This window comes from Bos mutus, chromosome 29 (genome assembly GCF_027580195.1).
Source record: "Bos mutus isolate GX-2022 chromosome 29, NWIPB_WYAK_1.1, whole genome shotgun sequence".
NCBI lineage: Eukaryota > Metazoa > Chordata > Mammalia > Artiodactyla > Bovidae > Bos > Bos mutus.
Genome location: NC_091645.1, coordinates 28212567 through 28230861, shown reverse-complemented (window position 1 = coordinate 28230861; position 18295 = coordinate 28212567). Strand labels below are relative to the sequence as shown.

Here is an 18295-nt window from a genome sequence, read left to right as displayed (position 1 = left end):
GTTACCTCATGGACGTCATATTCTTTTGAGGCAGTAGCCACAAGCACTGGAGGAATCTCCAGCTTTAGGTCCCATTTAAGCCTCCCTCTACCCTGGCCTCTGGAAGATGGTATCCCTACAAGAGAGCCTCTCTCTGAGGCCACGCCCTCTGAAGATGTGGGAATCACGGGCCGGTGTCCCAGGGCTTACTCATACCCCACACTGCAACTCCACACCCCATCACACACACACTCACCATGAGATGCTGGAAGAGCCAAGAACGCATTATATTGGTGGCATGCTTGGGCAAGACTCCTCGTTTGTTCTTGGACTTCTTATCCTCATTGTCCAGGAGGGAGGTGAGGTCAAGGTTAACCTTCAGGGCACGTGGAGAAAAAATCAGCATCAGCAGCCTGGCGGGCCAGCAGCTAGGGACCTGTTGCCATAGAGACGGCAGGCTCTCGCTGCCAATCCCCTATCCCAACTCATTCTGAGGGTCCGGGGGAGGTCACCTTTCCTGTCATCTGGCACCAACCCCTCAGAGAATGGGAGAAGGGAAGAAGAATAGAGAAAGAGGAGAAGGAGGAAGAGGGGAGGAGAGGTAGGGGATGAGAGAGGAAACAGAGGAAACAGGCTCATGCAGAAGGTATAGGAGAGAGAGGTTAGCCATAAACCATCCAATGGTCGTTAGCATTTCTGGGGTACGTGATCTTTTTTGGAGGGTTTTCCTATCAGTTACCATGGTCAGCCCTCACATCAGCTCTGTAGGCTGGTGGGGCCATGGGCAGCTGATGTGAGTCCCTCTTCTATGGAGAGGAACTCGGAGGCTCAGAGGGCTCAGCTGACCTATCCAAGATGGCGGAGCCAATGTCCGCCCTCCAGCCTCTGCCTTCAGATCTTCCCATCCCAGCCTGGCCTCTGTGTGTGCCCTCTACCCCACTGAGCTACAGACTGGCTCAGAGTGCAGAGCAGGAGGAGGAAGTGTAGGATCCCTCCATGTGACCCCGAGATCTCAGGAGCTGGTAGAACCTTTCCAATGCCCACCTTCTTGCCCGTCAGGTGGGGGTGATGATACCTCTCTGGGGAATGATGAGAGGCGAGGGAGCTAGTGGTGGAAAGCGCCTAGCAGACGGCGATTGGGCACGGAGCCCTCCCCCACGCCATGCACATATGCACACACCTGCACTGCACACACACACTCACCTGTGTGTTCTGGATCTGGATGGCTCCCTGGGGGATTGCCTGGGTGACCACCTGACCCTGGGAGGTTACCATGGTAACCGGCTGGTATAAGGCTCCACCTGAGGAGACAACCAGTTTTGGGGTCCCCTGCCATAGGGATGGGTAGGAGTGAGGGCAAGCAGGGCTCCCAATCCACTTGGCACTCACGTGTAAACACTCTCTACTCTGGAGGCCTTCAGCCCCTGTGGGGAAGGGGTGGGAGGGGATGGGGTGCAGAGAACAGAGTCTCTGTGTGTGTTTGCGGGGGCGAAGGGTCTTTGGGTGGGGCTCATGAGACTCCGACCCAAATTTGTTGCAAACCACCATCGTCAGGTCTTGCTAATGATCTGTAAGCTTATGGAACACTTTAGGCAAGAAACTCAGCTGGGAGCCCCTCCCTTGGCAGGGGGCACCGCCTCCCACATCCTAGGACACTTTGTTCAGTGTCTTGCCCCCCACCAACCCTGGAATTCCCTCAGGGCCACCCACTCTCCTCCCAGGGGTGTTCCCCAGGATCCCCTGCACAGACCTGACACCACTTGTGAGTTGACGGTTGTCATGGCGATGTTGCCCTGCTGGAGCGCTGAGGCTGGGACCACAATCCCCTGGGGGTTATTGGAGACTCCAGACATGGAATTGGGGGAATTCTGCAGGAGGTCCTGGCAGCAAGGGAGGCGTGGTTTGTGACAGTGTCACTAAGGGCTTAGCTGCCACAACCCCAAATTCCTCCTCTTCCCTCCCGCTTCCTGCCTTCCCGCCTCCCGCCTCCTGCTCCTCCCAGACCCAAATCCAAAAGGCATTCTCCCTAGAAAATGTGAATAAGCAGGTTCAACTTTACAAACAACTAACCGACAAGAGTCATCTGCTGACCTATTCCATTCCCCTGTGAACTTGAGACAGAAATTATCCCCCACACCAGTGGTGCCCACCTTGGCTTCACCGTGGAAGCTCCAGTATTGATGCCTGGGTTCCATTCCCAGACATTCTAACTTAATTGGTCAGGGGTGTGGCCAGGGCTCTGTGGGGAAAGTGCATGTTGAAAGCTCCAGGTGACTCGGATGTGAAGCCAGGGCTGGGAACCAGGCTTTACCTGCTTAGCGCATACTCATCCTTCACCCTCAGCTATCCCCAGAAGCCTCCTGCCACCGAGGGCCTTGCTGCTCAGCACCCGTATCACAGCGTTTATGACACAAAGCTCCCCACAAAGCAGCCGCCAACGTACTATCTGTACTTAGTTCAGATCTGCCGTATCGTGGCTACTAAAATATTTGCTAAATAATAATAAAGATAGCCCCCTGTCCTCTTCATCACCCGTCTTCCAGGGCATCCCATAGGAGTGTCCCCTCAGCTGGGGGCACATTTCATCAGCTCCCCCCCTCCTTAGGTCCCCAACCTAAGCCCCCTGAGGAGGCTCACTCCCCAGGCTGTCACCTGCGGGCCCCTTTCCTGCAGACAATCCAAAGCAGCTAAGGGGCCTTTTTTTTTTTTCTGGCACACTCATCATTGCCACCTAAGAGCTGGGCAGAGAGTGCTTGGACTCTGATGTAGGTGGACAGGAAGCAGGCTCAGCTGAAAGCCTCCAGGAAGGGGCAGTGAGGCCTCCCTCCTTGGTCACCGGGCGCTCTGCTCTGCTAGGGAGGGTTTGTGAGGAAGGAATTGAGTGTGAGGGTTGGGGTCTCTAGGTTTCGTTTGGAGAAAGCAAGGCAGGCATGAATGGTGGAAAGTAAGTGAGCCTGAAAAGACCCACTGGGGTCGCTGAGCACCCCCCAACCACAGTTCTTCCTGTGAAGACAAGACTTACACTGGGTAACCTGCTGGCTAGGATGGTCATTCCCATGGTGAAAGCCTGGAATCACAGGCCTGAAGCTTTTAGGATTTAGACAGGAAAATGGTTAAGAAAATGGACAGCAAGGTGATCAAGCCAGTCCATCCTAAAGGAAATCAACCCTGAATATTCATTGGAAGGACTGATGCTGAAGCTGAAGCTCCAATATTTTGGCCATCTGATGCGAAGAGCCAACTCATTAGAAAAGACCCTGATGCTGGGAAAGATTAAAGGCAGAAGGAGAAGGGGGTGACAGAGGATGAGATGGTTGGATGGCATCATCGACTTAGTGGATAGGAGTGTGCGCAAACTCTGGGAGACAGTGAAGGACAGGGAAGCCTGACATGCTGCACGCAGTCCATGGAGTCGCAAAGAGTCAGACATGACTGAACATGCCATGGTTAAGAAAATCCGGGGGAAAAGAAAGCCCCCAGTTCCCTAGCTTTGGTTTAAGGACCGGATGAGCTTGGACCATCAGCTGCAGGAAGATCGAGAGCATGCAGCAAGAAGTGTGTGCCCGGAGCAAAACCTGGAGCCACTGCCTGCAAATCTGGAGCCACAGACCAAGAAGACACATCAGGGGCCAGGGGACAGCCGTGGCACGTCACTTCCCAGACCCTAGCTCTCAGGAGCTGGCTGAGCCTTGCAGGTGGAGGCAGTCGGTACAGACAGTTTCACTCGATTCAGCTGCTTACCCACCCTTGGCATCTTCTCCAGAACTGCCTTTTTTTACCCTCCTGGACTGTCCGGCCCAGGGCTGAGGAGATCAGGCTATAAATAAGCAGCCGTGGGACTGGAGTCTGGTTGCCCCTCCTCCACGCCCTCGCCTCCTATCTGGCTTCTGATGGGGCAGGGTGGGGAAGGAGGCCTTGCTTCCCCACTGGCTCACCTCTGCGGCTGTGACCTTGCTGAAGGGAGGAGGGGCCAGCTCCTGCCTCACTTTTTCCTTTCTGGGACCTGTGAGGGCCTCCCCGCCAGAGAGGTTTATTCTTTGACCAGGACTCTCAGCCTTTCCATTTGGACAGCTCAAGTGTAACACCATCTGAGCTGCAGAAATCTAGAAACTGGAAGGGCCCTTTTGCTGTTGCTGTTGCTAAGTCGCTTCAGTCGTGTCCGACTCTGTGTGACCCCATGGACTGCAGCCCACCAGGCTCCCCTGTCCCTGGGAGAAGGGCCCTTACAGCCTGAGTATTCCAGCTCCCTGGGGTACAAACGAGGAACTGAGGCTAAGAAACCCAAACCACTTGCTCAAGGTCCCCCAGGTGGGTAGCAACAACAAGGTTAGGCCACAGCCCTCCTTCACCCACAAACACTGCATCCCCACCCCAGGGCCAAGAACTAGGCGGCAAGGTGCTCCTGGAATCACAGGGGTTCAATGAATATGAGCAGGTGAGCAGATAAAAACAACCCAAACCCAGACATACAGAGGCGGCATGAGCACCCGAGGAAAGGACGGTAGATTAGGAATTAGCACGTCATGGCTCTTTGGTCCCATGGCAACCCACCCCAGTATTCTTGCCTGGAGAATCCCATGGACAGAGGAGACTGGCAGGCTACAGTCCATGGGGTTACAAAGAGTCAGACACGACTGAAACGACTTAGCACGCATGCACAGCCCTTCAGTAGGCTCTTTATTTATAAGATGTGTCTGGCCCTGTGTTCACACCCAGGAATCCTCGAAGCCTGACTCTTCAGCTTGAGTCTGTTCCAAACTTGAGCTCCCCTCGATCCAGCCTCCCAGCCAACCTTTCTCCCAGGGTGTAAACCAGTACTGAGATTATGAAAAGCTGGGACAAACTTGAAAATTAAAAAAAAAAAAAACTACTTATTTATTTTATTTGACTGTCAGGTGTTAGGTGTGGCCTGCAGTTGAGGCATGTGGGATTGAATTCCCTGACCAGGGATTGAACCCAGGCCCCTTGCACTGGGAACATGGAGTCTTGGTCGGATCACCAAGGAAGTCTCTGGAAGGTACATTTAATAGTTGAGGACAGCCACTCCATTGACACTCACCATAAAACTCATGGCAAATGACTTTTCAATGACCTCTGGTTTGGAACCATCCATGCCACGGTGCTCATCATTGAATAAGGATATTTGGGAATTTCCAACATAAAAAGTTGTTTCAGACCTTCTTCCATCCCAAAAATAAATCCAGCAAGGTTAGGAAAATATATGCAAAGCCAGTAAAATAAATACAAGATGTATGACTTGGGATTCAACCAGCACATCTTTACTAGCCAGAGGCAAGAGAGTGAGTTATCACTTGGATCTTCCCTGGCTTATTCACACTCTGACTGGTTCTCAGCCTTGTGGCTTGGTTAACCTCTGTGCCAGCTTACCCGGTTTGGGTAACTAAAGGCAATTTATTCTTTGCATCAGACCCTTCACTTTCCTACCCTCTCCTCCTACTCTGGGTCTTTGATGGGAGGTGCTAAGAGGCAGCTGAGTTACATCAGTAAAGGAATGAAACAGAGAACCTCCTGGGTGGAGACTGTGGTCAGGGGCCTGTGCTGACCACAGCTTAGCTGGGACAGAGAAGAAGCAAAATATTGGCATCTCTGGGGTCTAGGGAAGTGATATTCATCTCTTTGTTGGTGGTGTTGTTGTTGCTCAGTTGTATCCGACTCTTTGTGACCCCATGGAGTGTAGCCTGGCAGGCTCCTCGGTCTTCCACTGTCTCCCAGAGTCTGCTCAGAATCATGTCCATTAAGCAGGTGATGCTATCTAACCATCCCGTCCTCTGCTGCCCCCTTCTCCTTTTGCTGGCAGTCTCTGACATTTGTAAATACGAGCTGTTTCACAAACCTGCCTGAGTGCTGGAGTGTTTTTAAAGACACAGATTCTCAGGGCCATTAAATGAGACCATCAGCCATCTCGTGTTTCTTTTCTTTTCTTTTCTTTTTTTAGTTGTTGGCACGTGGGATCTAGTTCCCCGACCAGGGATTGAACCGAGGCTCCCTGCCTTGGGAGCACAGTCTTAGCTGCTGGACCACAAGGGAATCCTAGCAGTCTGTGTTTTTAAAAAACCCCTCTCAGATGGTCCCAAAGATCAGCTGGGACTGAACACCACATTTTTATTACACACACTGAGTATCAGAGAACATTCTCTCACTGCACTATTTCATCTTAACCTCACCACTACCTATGGGGTCAGCAGAGGAGAGAATTCCCAAATATCGTCGATTCTGTTCGCCTGAGGAGGAATCAAGGTCCTGAGAATGGAAGTGACATTCTTGAGTCACATAGCTCTTGAATCCGGGTCTTCCAGTCCCAAGTGTGGCACGGATGCTGCGGTGGGGAGATGAGCTTTGGAGCCAGTCAGCCAGGCTCCAAGGTAAGCATGGTGTCTGGCACATTTAGGCACCTAGTAAATCATTTCCCACTTCCTCTGGCTGAGGTCACTCCACTAGGGAACGGCACAGCCAGGGTTTAAAACCTGTCCTAGAAGTCGCAGAGCCTTGCGGGTTCCTTACTTAGCAACAGCAGAGGTTCACCCAGAGTTGCACACCTAGCCATGGTGGTCAGTGCCACGTGCCCTGTGCCAGCTTCCCTGCCCAAATGGTGTTCCTGGTCCAAGGCCAAGCCACAGAATCTGAAGCTGCAGCCTCTGTCCCAGACGAGCCCCGTGACTTGACTTCGCAGCTATTTCTGGTCCTGCCTTAGTCTCCAGCCTGCCAGAGCCTTGTCTCTATGGAGACAAAGGGACTGGGTCTCTGGGGACCACCTCCTGGTCTTTTCTGAAGGAGGAGCTACTATGGCAGCAGCAGGAGCCCCCTGGGGAGAAGACGTTGGCTAAGCACACAGTGTTATTATCTTCTTGACAGCTTCCTCCTGGGGCTCATCACACTCCGAACCAGGTGGATGCTACTCCATCTAGACCCAAACAGAGCTGTTTCCTGCCAGGCTCCTTGGCCCCATAAAGAGGTGAGGGGCACATGTGGTACTTTCAGTGACATCCCAATATCCGGGGTCTCACATCCCTTGAGTTGCCCAGGAACCAGGGGCTGAAAGCTGGTTATCCAGCCCAGGAGTTCTCTGCCGTGTTCAGGAGCATGGCAGGGGTGTCCCCAAGCCTCTGGAAACTGCCAGAAGCCTAGGAATCATGGGCATTCTTCCTGGCTTCTCTGCTGGAGCTGTTGCACTGGGTCTCTTACTTTCTAGTAGGGAATGGGCCAAAAAGCTGAAAGCTTAGAGTTTCCCAGGAAGGACATCCTTTAGGGCAGGGACCAGATGACCAAGAGGTCAGATGGAAACCAATGAGCTGGCCTCCACAGGCCTCATCTCTCTCCTGCTCCTTGTGTGCTGTTTCTCAGAGACACAGGCTGAAAGCCCCTCGGGGAGTGGGGCAGAGAGAGGCAGGAGAGCAGCTTACGACAGCTGAGAACTTGCACTCCTCGACACCGCCCATGGGCCAGCTGCCAGGCCCTTGGGCCCTGGGGCCATCGGTCATTCCTTCTGACCCACAGTGGTCACTGGGTGAGTTCTACTCCACATTTCATTTCTGGAACAAAAAAAGATGACTTGTTCAAAAGGAAGCCCTTTTGAACTACGAAAAAGTGAAGGGCTTCATGATTACTTTTAAAAGCAGAGGGTGGGGTTGGGGTTGGAAATAAGCTGGCATTGACTGTGAACTCTGACACTGTGGTCTGATGTCAGCCCAGGGGGAGGTATGTCAGCTCCTTGGACTGTCTTCCTTCACTGTTATTAAGGGGAGGGCTTGTGCTGCCTGGGAAGACTTAATTTCCACTCAAGGAAGAAATTCCTGGAACAAATTGTGATGGCAGGAAGAAATGAAGAGTGAAGGAAAGAACTGATTAGAGTTTTCCTTTAAGTTGTTTTGCAATAGCTGGAATTTTTTTTATCTTATTAGGATGCCTGCGAAACAGGGGAGTGAATTGGATGAACTCGCAAAGGCCCTTCCAGTTGGGGATTTTAGAAAAAAACACCACCACTCCCTGAGATGTATTGTGAGTGGGTGGAGGGTATGCGGGGGCGGGGCGGGGGGGGGGGTGGGACAGCCAGAGCGGGCGGCCCCAGATGTCTGCCATCCACCCCCAGGCCACTAGGGGTCTCTGCTGATCCACCAGCCCAGACGTTTCTCCCAAAGCCTCCCCAGCCTCCTAGGAGGACCGGTTTGCGCCTATCTTGCCTGGGCTGGGGGTGGGGAGCCAGTTCTGAGAGCCTGGGTTCGGCTGGGAAGCTTGTCCTGACCCACTCGGGCATGCCCTTGGCCCATCCTCTCAACTCCTTTTTAACGCTTCCTGTTGGCTTGGCACACTGGGCACACAGCAGAAGGCATCTTTCTTATACATGTGTCTTTTCCCCTGTTTGGTTGCAGGGTTTTTCTTTTCTTTTTTTCTTTTAGGGAAACAGGGGTCTTTAAATTCCCCCAAGCTACCCAGCACAGCACTGGGTGCCTGATAGATGCTCGGTAGGTCGGCGGCCTGCCTGAGCTGAGGTCTGGACCTGCTGAGGAGGTTACCGTTGTCCCCAGGCACCCCATTCTTGGCAGTGTCCCTCCATTTCTGGCAAAGCCAGCGGGCTAAGAAGAGTCGGGTTCCCGAACCCAGGAAGCCAGTCACATGTAAACAAGCCACCTAACCCCGTTCCTCTTCCTCTCCTGGTGGGAGCTGACATCTCAAGGGAAAGGCACTTGGCCTGCAGGGACACGCAGCAGCTGCCGCTCTTAAGGAACCCTCCCTTGGAAGGAGGGAGCCGCTCTGGTTTCCGAGCCTGGTAGGGCGGCCTTCAGCAGGTCCTGGCCCCTGAGCTGGAGGGTGGGTGGGGTCATGGGGTGGGGGGCTAGGGACCCAGGAGGGACAGCCTTAACACCCATGGAGGAAGAAGGCAGTGGAACTCAGTGTCCTGTCACTTGGGTTGGGGGTGTCCCCTTTCCATCTCAGTAGTGACCCTGCAGAGTGGACCACCACTCCCACGCTCGGCCACGACGCAGAACTTCCAGGGGCTGGCCTGAGGTGTTGGCCCTCCACCCCCTTGGCTTCCTGCTAATCCTGGAAATGCAGACTCCCTGTGGGTCAATCGGCAAGTCCCCTTCCCCAGGCGGGGGTGCACTGATAATGCCCTTCCTGTATTTTTAGAGAGCAGCCCACCTGCGGAGTGACATCTGGTGGGCGAAGCCTGGTATCTCAGAACTCTGCTCTCTGTGGCCTATCCCCTCCCTACTTTCAATTAGCGAATCCAAATTCTTTCTTCTCCGCAATTGCTTTCTCACTTGCTCTCTCATCCCTGATTGACAACTAGACAGGGTCATGGCTCCCCACTAGGGGTCCAGGAACCCTGGTTCTCCTTCCTACACATCTCTGAAAAAGTAAAAGGACCTAGGAAATGAAAATGGACTCTGGAGGACTCCATCCCTGACTCTGTCGCTTATTAGGCATGGGGCCTTGAGCCTTAACTGCCCTGAGTTTCCCTTTCCTTGAGTATAAAGTGGAGAAAAGAATGTGCACTTTGCAGGCTGGTTGTGATGAGTGAGAGAATCTATGTCAAACACCCAGTACACACAGTGTCTGAGACCAGGGAGCTCAATAAACGTGGACGTTTTCTCCCTTTTCTCTGCCAGCTCTCCCTTGAGCAGCTCAAGAGGTAGCAACTTAGTTCATTTATCTCCAATGCGTCTTCAAGCCTTAACCCATTGCCCACATTCTCACTGAAGAATGGAAGTCTTTGGCAGTTACGATGATCAGACTCAAGGCATAGCCCCCACAAATCTGGCTGCAAGATACTCCATTTGCAGTTAGAGATTGTGTTGCAGTGGTTTTTATGCCCTTGGAACTGAGCAGGCTCGGTAGATCCCTGAACAGATGCTTGAGGCATGAGTTTCCCCCTAAACCCTGGCCTCTTTGCTCCAGGGACTGTTCTTTCTGTTCCTCCCCTTCTCCAGACTTCTCTTTACACTGGGAACACTCACACCAAGAGCTCCTAGATTGTCTACTAACCGCTCTCCACTCACCTGAGTGAAAAGAAAAAGTGAAAATGAAAGCTTTAGTCACTTAGTCGTGTCTGACTCTTTGCAACTCCATGCACTATAGCCCACCAGGCTCCTCTGTCCATGGATTTTCCAGGCAAGAATACTGGAGTGGGTTGCCATTCCCTTCTCCAGGGGATTTTCCTGACCCAGGAATTGAACCTGGGGTCTCCTGCACTGCAGGCAGATTCTTTACCATCTGAGCCACCAGGGAAACCCCAAGCCTAACTACCCCAAGCCCCTACTGACCCAAGCCTGCCTGAAATGCTCCCTCCCTCAGGAGGTCCTCCCAAAGCCAGTGAAGCTACAGCTTCTCCAATCACATTAGCTTTGGAAATTCTCCTGCACACCTATCTGATCCCTCCTGAGGTTGGCTCAGTCTGTCTCTGGGCCGGAACAGACCCTGGCCGTGAGGGTATACAGGTGGGGCCTGGTCTTTCCCAGCGGGAGGTAGAAGGATGCTGAGAGGTGACTGGGCAACCTCAGGCCACGTACATGCTTCGCTCAATCCAGACCCCTTCCAGCGGCTGCTTTCCTGTCCTTCCTCAGGGTCCTCTTGCCCCTGAGCACTGTATGCTCACAGAACTTATCTAGATCTTCAGGTGGCTCCCTCCCACTGAGGTTGAGTGCTCATCCTGGAAAATTCACAGTGTTCTCTCAGGACCTAGTGCAGTGCATACAGTAAGCGTCCCTCCAGTGCTTGGCAACTGAGTGAGAACTGTGGCTCAGCCTGATCTGCCCTGGAAGAGAGCTGGGGTTTAATCTCCAAGGCAAAAGACGGTTTAAGGTTAAATGCAAGCTTGGCGTGAGGGTCTCTTCAGTGGAATCAAGGAAAGTGAAAGTGTTAGTTGCTCAGTTGTGTCTGACTCTTTGAGACCCCATGAACTGTAGCCCGCCAGACTCCTCTGTCCATGGGATTTTCCAGGCAAGAGCACTGGAGTGGGTTGCCATGCCCTCCTCCAGGGGATCGTCCCAACCCAGGGATCGAACCCAGGTGTCCCTCATTGCAGGCAGATTCTTTTACAGTCTGAACCACCAAGGAAGCCCCTGGAATCAAGGAAGAGGTTCCTTGCTAAGGATCTGCCCACACAGGAAGCCTGGGCTCTGCTGAGTAAGAAGCTAGGATGTCATTAGACACAGGCAGGGCAGGATGGCTTCCTGGGGAGGGGGAAGACCAGGCTGTGGTCCAAGCCCTTGGAAACCCCAGTTTAGCTCTCCTGCTTGGAAGAAGCAGTCTCCTCCACTTGACACTCCCATTCTACCCCCTATAGAGAAAGCTCACGCATCGAAATGGAAGGCCACGTGTGGAGTATGCCCAGACCCCATTGTGCCAGATGAGGACACGGTATGGCATCCGAGACAGGGGGACCATGTGAGTAAAAAAAATATCTCCCACTTTGCAACACAAGACTGGATGATCAGCACACAGGCAAAAGCATGAGCCAGCAGTTTGCAACAAAGCTGGCGGGCGTCCGGAATGTTGATCCTGTGGATCATGTTCCGGAGGGGAGACACCCCTCCCCAGGCCAGGCTGGCGCGCACTGTGGCTATTTCAGGCTGGGGGAGATTAACGTCGAACCATGACGAATGTGTATGCAGATACACACACACACACACACTCACACACACACACAGACATGCTCCTCCTCTCTCCTTTCTGGTGCTGATTTCCATGCTCAGACCCCAGGCCTGCCTCCTGCACTGAGTCTCTCAGCCCCATGGGGCTCTCCTTCCTGGGGAGGCCCAGGGCCAGCCCGCACCCACCTTAGCAAGGAAGAGATGGGAGCCTGGGAATGAGGATGGGGCAACACACACAAGGCATCCTGCCCACCTTCTCCTCTGCACACCCCAGGACACTGCGCCGACCCCGCCCCGGCCCCTCCCCCCACTGCTGTCACCATTTCTCTTTCCATTTCTTTCTGCCTCTGTCTGTCTCCAGACTCACTTTCCTCTTCCTTGTCTGCGTCTCTTTGTCTTTGTTGCTCTTTTCCTCCAGTTCTTCATCCTCTCTGCACCTCCCTCTCAAACATGACCCTTGAGACCTACTGTATAGCATAGGGAACTCTGCTTAATGTTATGTGGCAGCCTTGGATGGGAGTTTGGGGAAGAATGGATACATGTATACGTATGGCTGAGTCCCTTTGCTGTTCACCTGAAGCTATCACAATATTGCTAATCAACTAAACGCCAATATAAAAATTAAAAGTTTGAAAAAAGAATATAAGGCAGAAAAGCAAAGCATACCCTTGATATTTGCCTTTCTTTCCCTCTTTCTCCCTATTTCTCCTTCCCTCCTCAGACTTCTTCTTGCCTCTGATTTTTCTCTCTCCATCTTTCTCATCATATTACATCCTTCAACAGAAAATTATTGGTTAACTACCATGCACCAGACTCTGTGTGGTTACTGTCGGGTATAGACATAATAATACATGAAATCCCGTCTTTGCTCAAAAAATGTTTGTTATCCAGGAGAGGAAAACAAGGCTTACACAAGTGATGATGATGCAAAGTCACATGTGATATTTACCACATAAATGGCCCGCCATGCCCAGGAGTTAGCTGAGAGAAAGGAAAGTCCAGCTTTGAGGTGGGGCGTCCAGGAGGCCTCTATGGGGAGGGCAGCCTTCTTACTGCCCTTGGCGAAGAAGCTGGGTTCGGTCCTGCAGAGGTGTGGGGACATCACCCAAACACACGGGCATGGAAAAACAGTGACCGAGGAGGGCCTTGAATGTTACGTGAAAGGATGTGAAAACCCTGGGGGAGCTGGTGATGGAGTTTTTGAGCAGGAGAAGGGCTTGAACAGTGCTTTAGATGATAAAGCCAGCCGCAGAAGCCTAAGAGGTGTGCGGGTGTGAAAGCATGTGTGTGTGCGTAGGAGGGCCTCGAGGTAGCCACAGAAGAGCAGAATAGGAAGCTTTGACAGTAGCTCGTGTGTAATTACCTTATTCACCCACTGAAGCCTGAACCGAGGAGCTGGGGGCAGAGACAGGAAACGAAAGGGGCGGTCTAAGAAGCGGCAAACAGGACCACCTCGCCAAGTGTCTTCTCTCTTTTTCAGTGTCTTTGTTTTTGTCAGATTGTCTGAGCTCCCCTTTCTAAGCGGATCAGAGGCCTTTCTGCAGCGGTCACCCCAGGGCCAGCTCCACTGTCAGGCACCGATGTGATGCTTGCAGTGATAGAGATCAGAGTTCCTTCCTCTTCTCTCTAAACTCAGAGGCATTGGATGCTGGGATCCCCCAGGAAGACTGACTTCTGCAGACAGTATCGCCCATGCCTGGTTCACCCAGCACCCACGTTATCCTTCTCTACTAGTGTCTCCCAGTGACCCTGCTTCCTGCAGGACAAACCTGTTGGCCCCGGGACTCCAACATTTCGGAGGCCCCTGTGGCTACTAAGCCCCCTGGCCCTCCTTTCTTTCCCCTCTACCCTGGTACACCCCCAATGCCAGAGCTCGAGTTGGGGTTGGAGGGCCCAGAAGGGGAAACCTGGTGCCTCTCCAAGGACCTGATTATTTCCAAAGACTTGTGCTAATTTTCTGATATGATCCTCACATCTCTGTGAGGCACTAAATCCTCATTACTTTTCCTGACCGATGCATTCTAATTAGATCAACACTTAAAACAAATTCACAATAGCCACAGGATGGCTTTCCATCTCATTAACTCCTCACTTATTATTTTCATGAAAATTACTGATAAAAATGTGCATCTCCATTTGGTGAGGCCTCACAGCCTCCTCGGCTCCTATCTTGCATCTCTCCCGTCACCGGGGCTGCGCAGCGTCGCCATGGTAACCCACAATAATAGAAACTAATAAATTACAAACGAGATGCTCGTTGAGCAATTATTGTCCTCTTTTATGCAAGTTTCTTGCTAATTTTGATCATAAGGGAAAGTACAATAAGACTCTGAAGGAATGAGTCTATTTCAAGAGAATATTAGCAAGCAGAAGCCTGGGCGGCGGCGTTTAGATCTGTAATAAAGTGATTTGGTGATTTCAAGCAAAGGGAAGAGGAAATAAACTTCCTGCCTCGTGTCTCCTGCAGTACTCACTATTGAGTCCCCCAGAGATCCCCTGGGGGTGGGTTCGATGTGACTTTTGTGGTCAACATGTACAAGGCGTGGCTGGCCTTCTAGAGGTCACCCTCTCCCTTCCCCTGCCTCTGCCAACCTAGAGAAATAGATGATATGTGTTGGTCCTTAAAATTTACAGGTTAAAAATGGCATCACCTTTCTTTGGCACTCTTTCCAGCACATTTCATCAAGCATTCTTAGAAAGTTCAACTGTATCCCCAAGCCTGATTGTCTCATGGGTAGAAGGCTACTGCAAACCTCCTGTGGGATCTCCATGTGCCTGTCCTGGACTCAGAGCTCAGTGGGAGAAGGGGATGAGCCTAGGGCTTATATAGACACCAGTGAGTTGGAAAGGTATTGCCAGGAAGCTTTTATAGTTCATAGGTTTGGGGGGAATATTCTGCCCTGGAGAGAACCCATTCTCTCCTAGAGCACAGAGTTACTGTTTCCACAGCTCCCGGTTCCCAGGATGAAGGTGGCAGGTGAATCTTGAGAGGAGGGGGTGACTTTAGGTGACTTATACAGTGGCCTTGAACCACAAGGAGACAGATGTGCCAGGGTGGGGTGAGCAACTAGAGAATGATCGGGGAAAAGCTGCCCCTTGGGAAGCTTCTGTATTCTTCTATTGAGTGGAATTCAGGAGAGGACCACTTCCCCCAAACCCTCCTGCCCAGAACACAAGAACTCATTAAACCAAAGCCCCTGGAGAATCCGAGGGGTGGTGCTGGCATGTCTGATTCCATTCCCAGCTCTGTCCTGCCTCATCCTCCAGCAAAACTCTCCATCTCCTTAACTTTTGTGCTTATTTCCTGCAATTTCTTGGACCTGGAAGCCAGGAGTCGCTTTGAACATTGTCCCTCTCAGATTTAGTCATTTTCTAGGGAATATTGATGCCCTGGCGTGGTGAGCACTGGGCTTTCAAGGGTCTGGCTGCCTGAAAACAGCAGGAGGAATGGACCAGAGGATGCATCTCATGATGAAAGGATCCAGTGACTCTAAACCATTTCCCTAAACCACGGGACCTTCTGATACCTGGCTTTGGAGCCTGGCTAGGAGTGAGGACCCAGTGCTCTGTGTTACCTGTGAGTGAAGGTTTATGGAAGGCTGGTTGGGGGAGTAGGGTCCCCCGAGGTCGTTCCTGAGCAGATTATCACTGTGCATCTTGGTTTTGAGGCAGGTGATGTACCGGTTACAAAAGTCCTTGCAGAGTTCATTGACTTTCTCCAGCTCCAGCAGGTGGATCCTCAGCACCTGGATCGCCTTCACCATCTGTGGAGAGGAAAGATAGGTGAGCTCAGGTGTGTCCGTATTCCAGTCCCCTCACTGTCTTGACCCTTGAACCCCAAGCACACCAGCAGAGAGAAGCCCTGCTCTGGCGATGGAGGATTTAAATTCTCTCTGTGGGTACATGCAGATTGTTAGCTTGTATTTTTAAATGCACAGATTTTTTTTTTTTTTTACTTAAAAAAAAAATCTATACACCGCTACCCTGGGTCTTTGTTGCTGCACGCAGGTTTCTCTAGCTGCGGCGAGAGGGGGCTACTCTCTAGTTGCGGTGCCCGGGCTTCTCATTGCAGTGGCTTCTCTTGTTGCAGAGCGCAGGCTCTAGGCACTTGGGCTTCAGTAGTTGTGGTGTATGGGCTTAGTTGCCCCGAGGCACCTGGAATCTTCCTAGGCTGGGAATTGAACCCATATGCCTGCATTGGCAGGCAGAGTCTTATCCACTGGACCACCAGGAAAGCCCCTGTTTACTTATTTGAGCCTCCTGTTATCATAGCTGTAATGAGGGCAGATGTGCTATTCTGAGAACAGCCTTAGAGATGGAAGGCCAGGTTTCCAGCTCTGGGCCTGCCTGTCTGTGTGGCCTTGGTCAAGTGCGTAAGTTCTGTACCTTACTACCTGACAGCTGGACGCAATGACGCCCTTCCTGACAGCTGTGCAGGATTGCAGAAAGGAGCGTCTTAGGGAAGGCACAAGATTTGAAGGGTGTGGCCCTGAACCGGCATGAGGAAGACAGGGATCAGAGCTTCTGGTAAGAGTCCCAAGAGGCCAGGGACCGGCTATTCTTAGACGCGTGGTCTGAGGGCCTCATGTGACGCCAGTCACCGTGCAGACACCCCATCAACGCTTGTTGACTGACCGCGTCATCCAGCGTGACTGAGCTGGGCGCTGGGATACTCAACTGTCTGCGCTGGCTTTTTCCATACCCTTCGGGTGGTTGTACGTGAGCCTGCCGCCTCTTCAAATGGACCTTCCTAACCTTTCAAGGCAAGAGGCTATTTCTCAATTGAACCTTTTCTTTTTATTGTTGCTATTATTATAAAAAGAAAGCACTATGGGAAGTAAGGAAAACAGAGGATGAAAAAGGCTGCCCTTGACCCAATCACCCTAGAACATAATGGGTTTTCTGGGGGAGGGGTTCACATGCACATATGTCAACACAGTTTCAGTCACTTGGCACACGCAATTTTGTTTCCTGTTTCTCCCCTTAGTTTACCAGATGTGTTTTTCTAAGTGGCAGCATTGTTTTCTCTATTCTCGCTTCTAGCCTGTGGGCTTCTAGAAGGGAGACGTGGCATCTAATTTGCTCATCCTGTTATTGTGGTTATTAACACATGTGGATACTGAGTATATAGTTCTCGAATGGGTAAAAGTTATTGAGTAAATATATTTTAAATTATTGCATACCATTCCATGCAATAATAAAGATAATAATATAATAAAATAATGAAAAAAATAATAAAAATTCCATGGGGCTTCCCCGTGACTCAGACGGCAAAGAATCTGCCTGCAATGCAGGAGACCTGGGTTCAATCCCTGGGTCAGGAAGATCCTCTGGATAAGGGAATGGCAACCCCCTCCAATATTCTTGCCTGGAGAATTCTGTGGACAGAGGAGCCTGGTGGGCTTCAGTCCATGGGATCGCAAAGAATCAGACACGACTTAGCGACTAACAGCAATAACATATCATTCCATGTGTGTGCCTTACTTAGCCAATTCCTTATTGTTGGGCATTTAGGTTAATTCCAATTTTTCAACTTTATAAAAAATGTTAAGTGAGTATTTTCCAACTTTACAGCTTATTAATCCTTCTTCATTATTTCCTTAGGACAAGGTCCCAAAAGTGATCGGGAAAAAAAATCTATGGACATTCTTTTGGTTCATGGTAGATATGGCCAAATCACTTTTCAAATAAAGATGTTGGAGCAATTGACCATCTACAAGCAAAACAGTGGATTTTCACATCTTACACAAAAATTAACTCAAAGACCAAAACATAAGGCATAAAACTGTAAAATTTTTAAGAAAGAAAAAAAAGAAACACAAGAGAAAATAATCAGGACAGAGGGCTAGGCAAAGAAGTCTTAGATTTGACACCAAAAACATGACCCAGAAAAGGGAAACTTGATGAATTGAAACTTATCAAAGTGTAAAATGTTTGCTCTTCAAAAGACCCTGTGAAGAAGATGAAAAGACAAACTACAGAACAGGAGAAAATATCTGAAAAACACGCATCTGGCAAAGGACTTATATCTAGAATATATAAAGAACTCTCAAAACTAACCAGTAAAATAACAAGCAATCCAATTAGAACATGGGCAAAAGACAGCATCAGACATTTCACTGAGGAGGACACATAGATGGCAAATAGCCGCAGGAAAAGATGTTCAGAGTTACCAGGGAAGGGTCTTCGCTGGCGGCTCAAATGGTAAAGAATCTTCCTGCAAAGCAGGAGACCCAGGTTCTACCCCTGAGTTGGGAAGATCCCCTGGAGGAGGGCATGGCAACCCACTCCAATACTCTTGTGTGGAGAATCCCACGGACAGAGAAGCCTGGTGGGCTACAGTCCATGGGGTCACAAAGAGTTAGATACAACTGAAGTGACTTAGCACACATGCATGCATCATCAAGGAAATGCAACTTACAACCACAGTAAGGTGTCACCACACACCTATCAGAGTGGTTAACATTAAAAATAGAGATAACACTAAATGTTGGCAAGGAATTAGAAACTGGATCACTCATGTGTAACTGGCGGATATAAAAAATGGTCCAGCCACTCTGGAAAACAGCAGAATAGTTGATTACAAAACTGAATATATACCATCCAGCTCAGCAGTTGCATTCTTGGGCATTTATCCCAGAGACACAAAAACATGTGTTCACCTCAAAACGTGTATATTCAAAGAAATCTTATTTTTAATAACC

At 50.8% G+C, this 18295-nt stretch overlaps 1 protein-coding gene across 4 annotated transcripts in view; it reads right to left on the bottom strand.

Annotated features, from left to right (window-relative positions):
- The window catches only part of PKNOX2 (PBX/knotted 1 homeobox 2), a 298165-nt gene that overhangs the window by 21584 nt on the left and 258286 nt on the right, over positions 1 to 18295 (bottom strand). For all 4 annotated transcript variants that reach the window (XM_070365178.1, XM_070365177.1, XM_070365179.1 and 1 more), the window contains 4 exons: positions 15167 to 15355; positions 1730 to 1859; positions 1183 to 1280; positions 236 to 355 (listed from right to left, as the gene is read on the bottom strand). In XM_070365178.1, coding sequence (XP_070221279.1) covers positions 236 to 355; positions 1183 to 1280; positions 1730 to 1859; positions 15167 to 15355 — 537 coding nt within the window. The remainder of the gene's footprint in view (positions 1 to 235; positions 356 to 1182; positions 1281 to 1729; positions 1860 to 15166; positions 15356 to 18295) is intronic.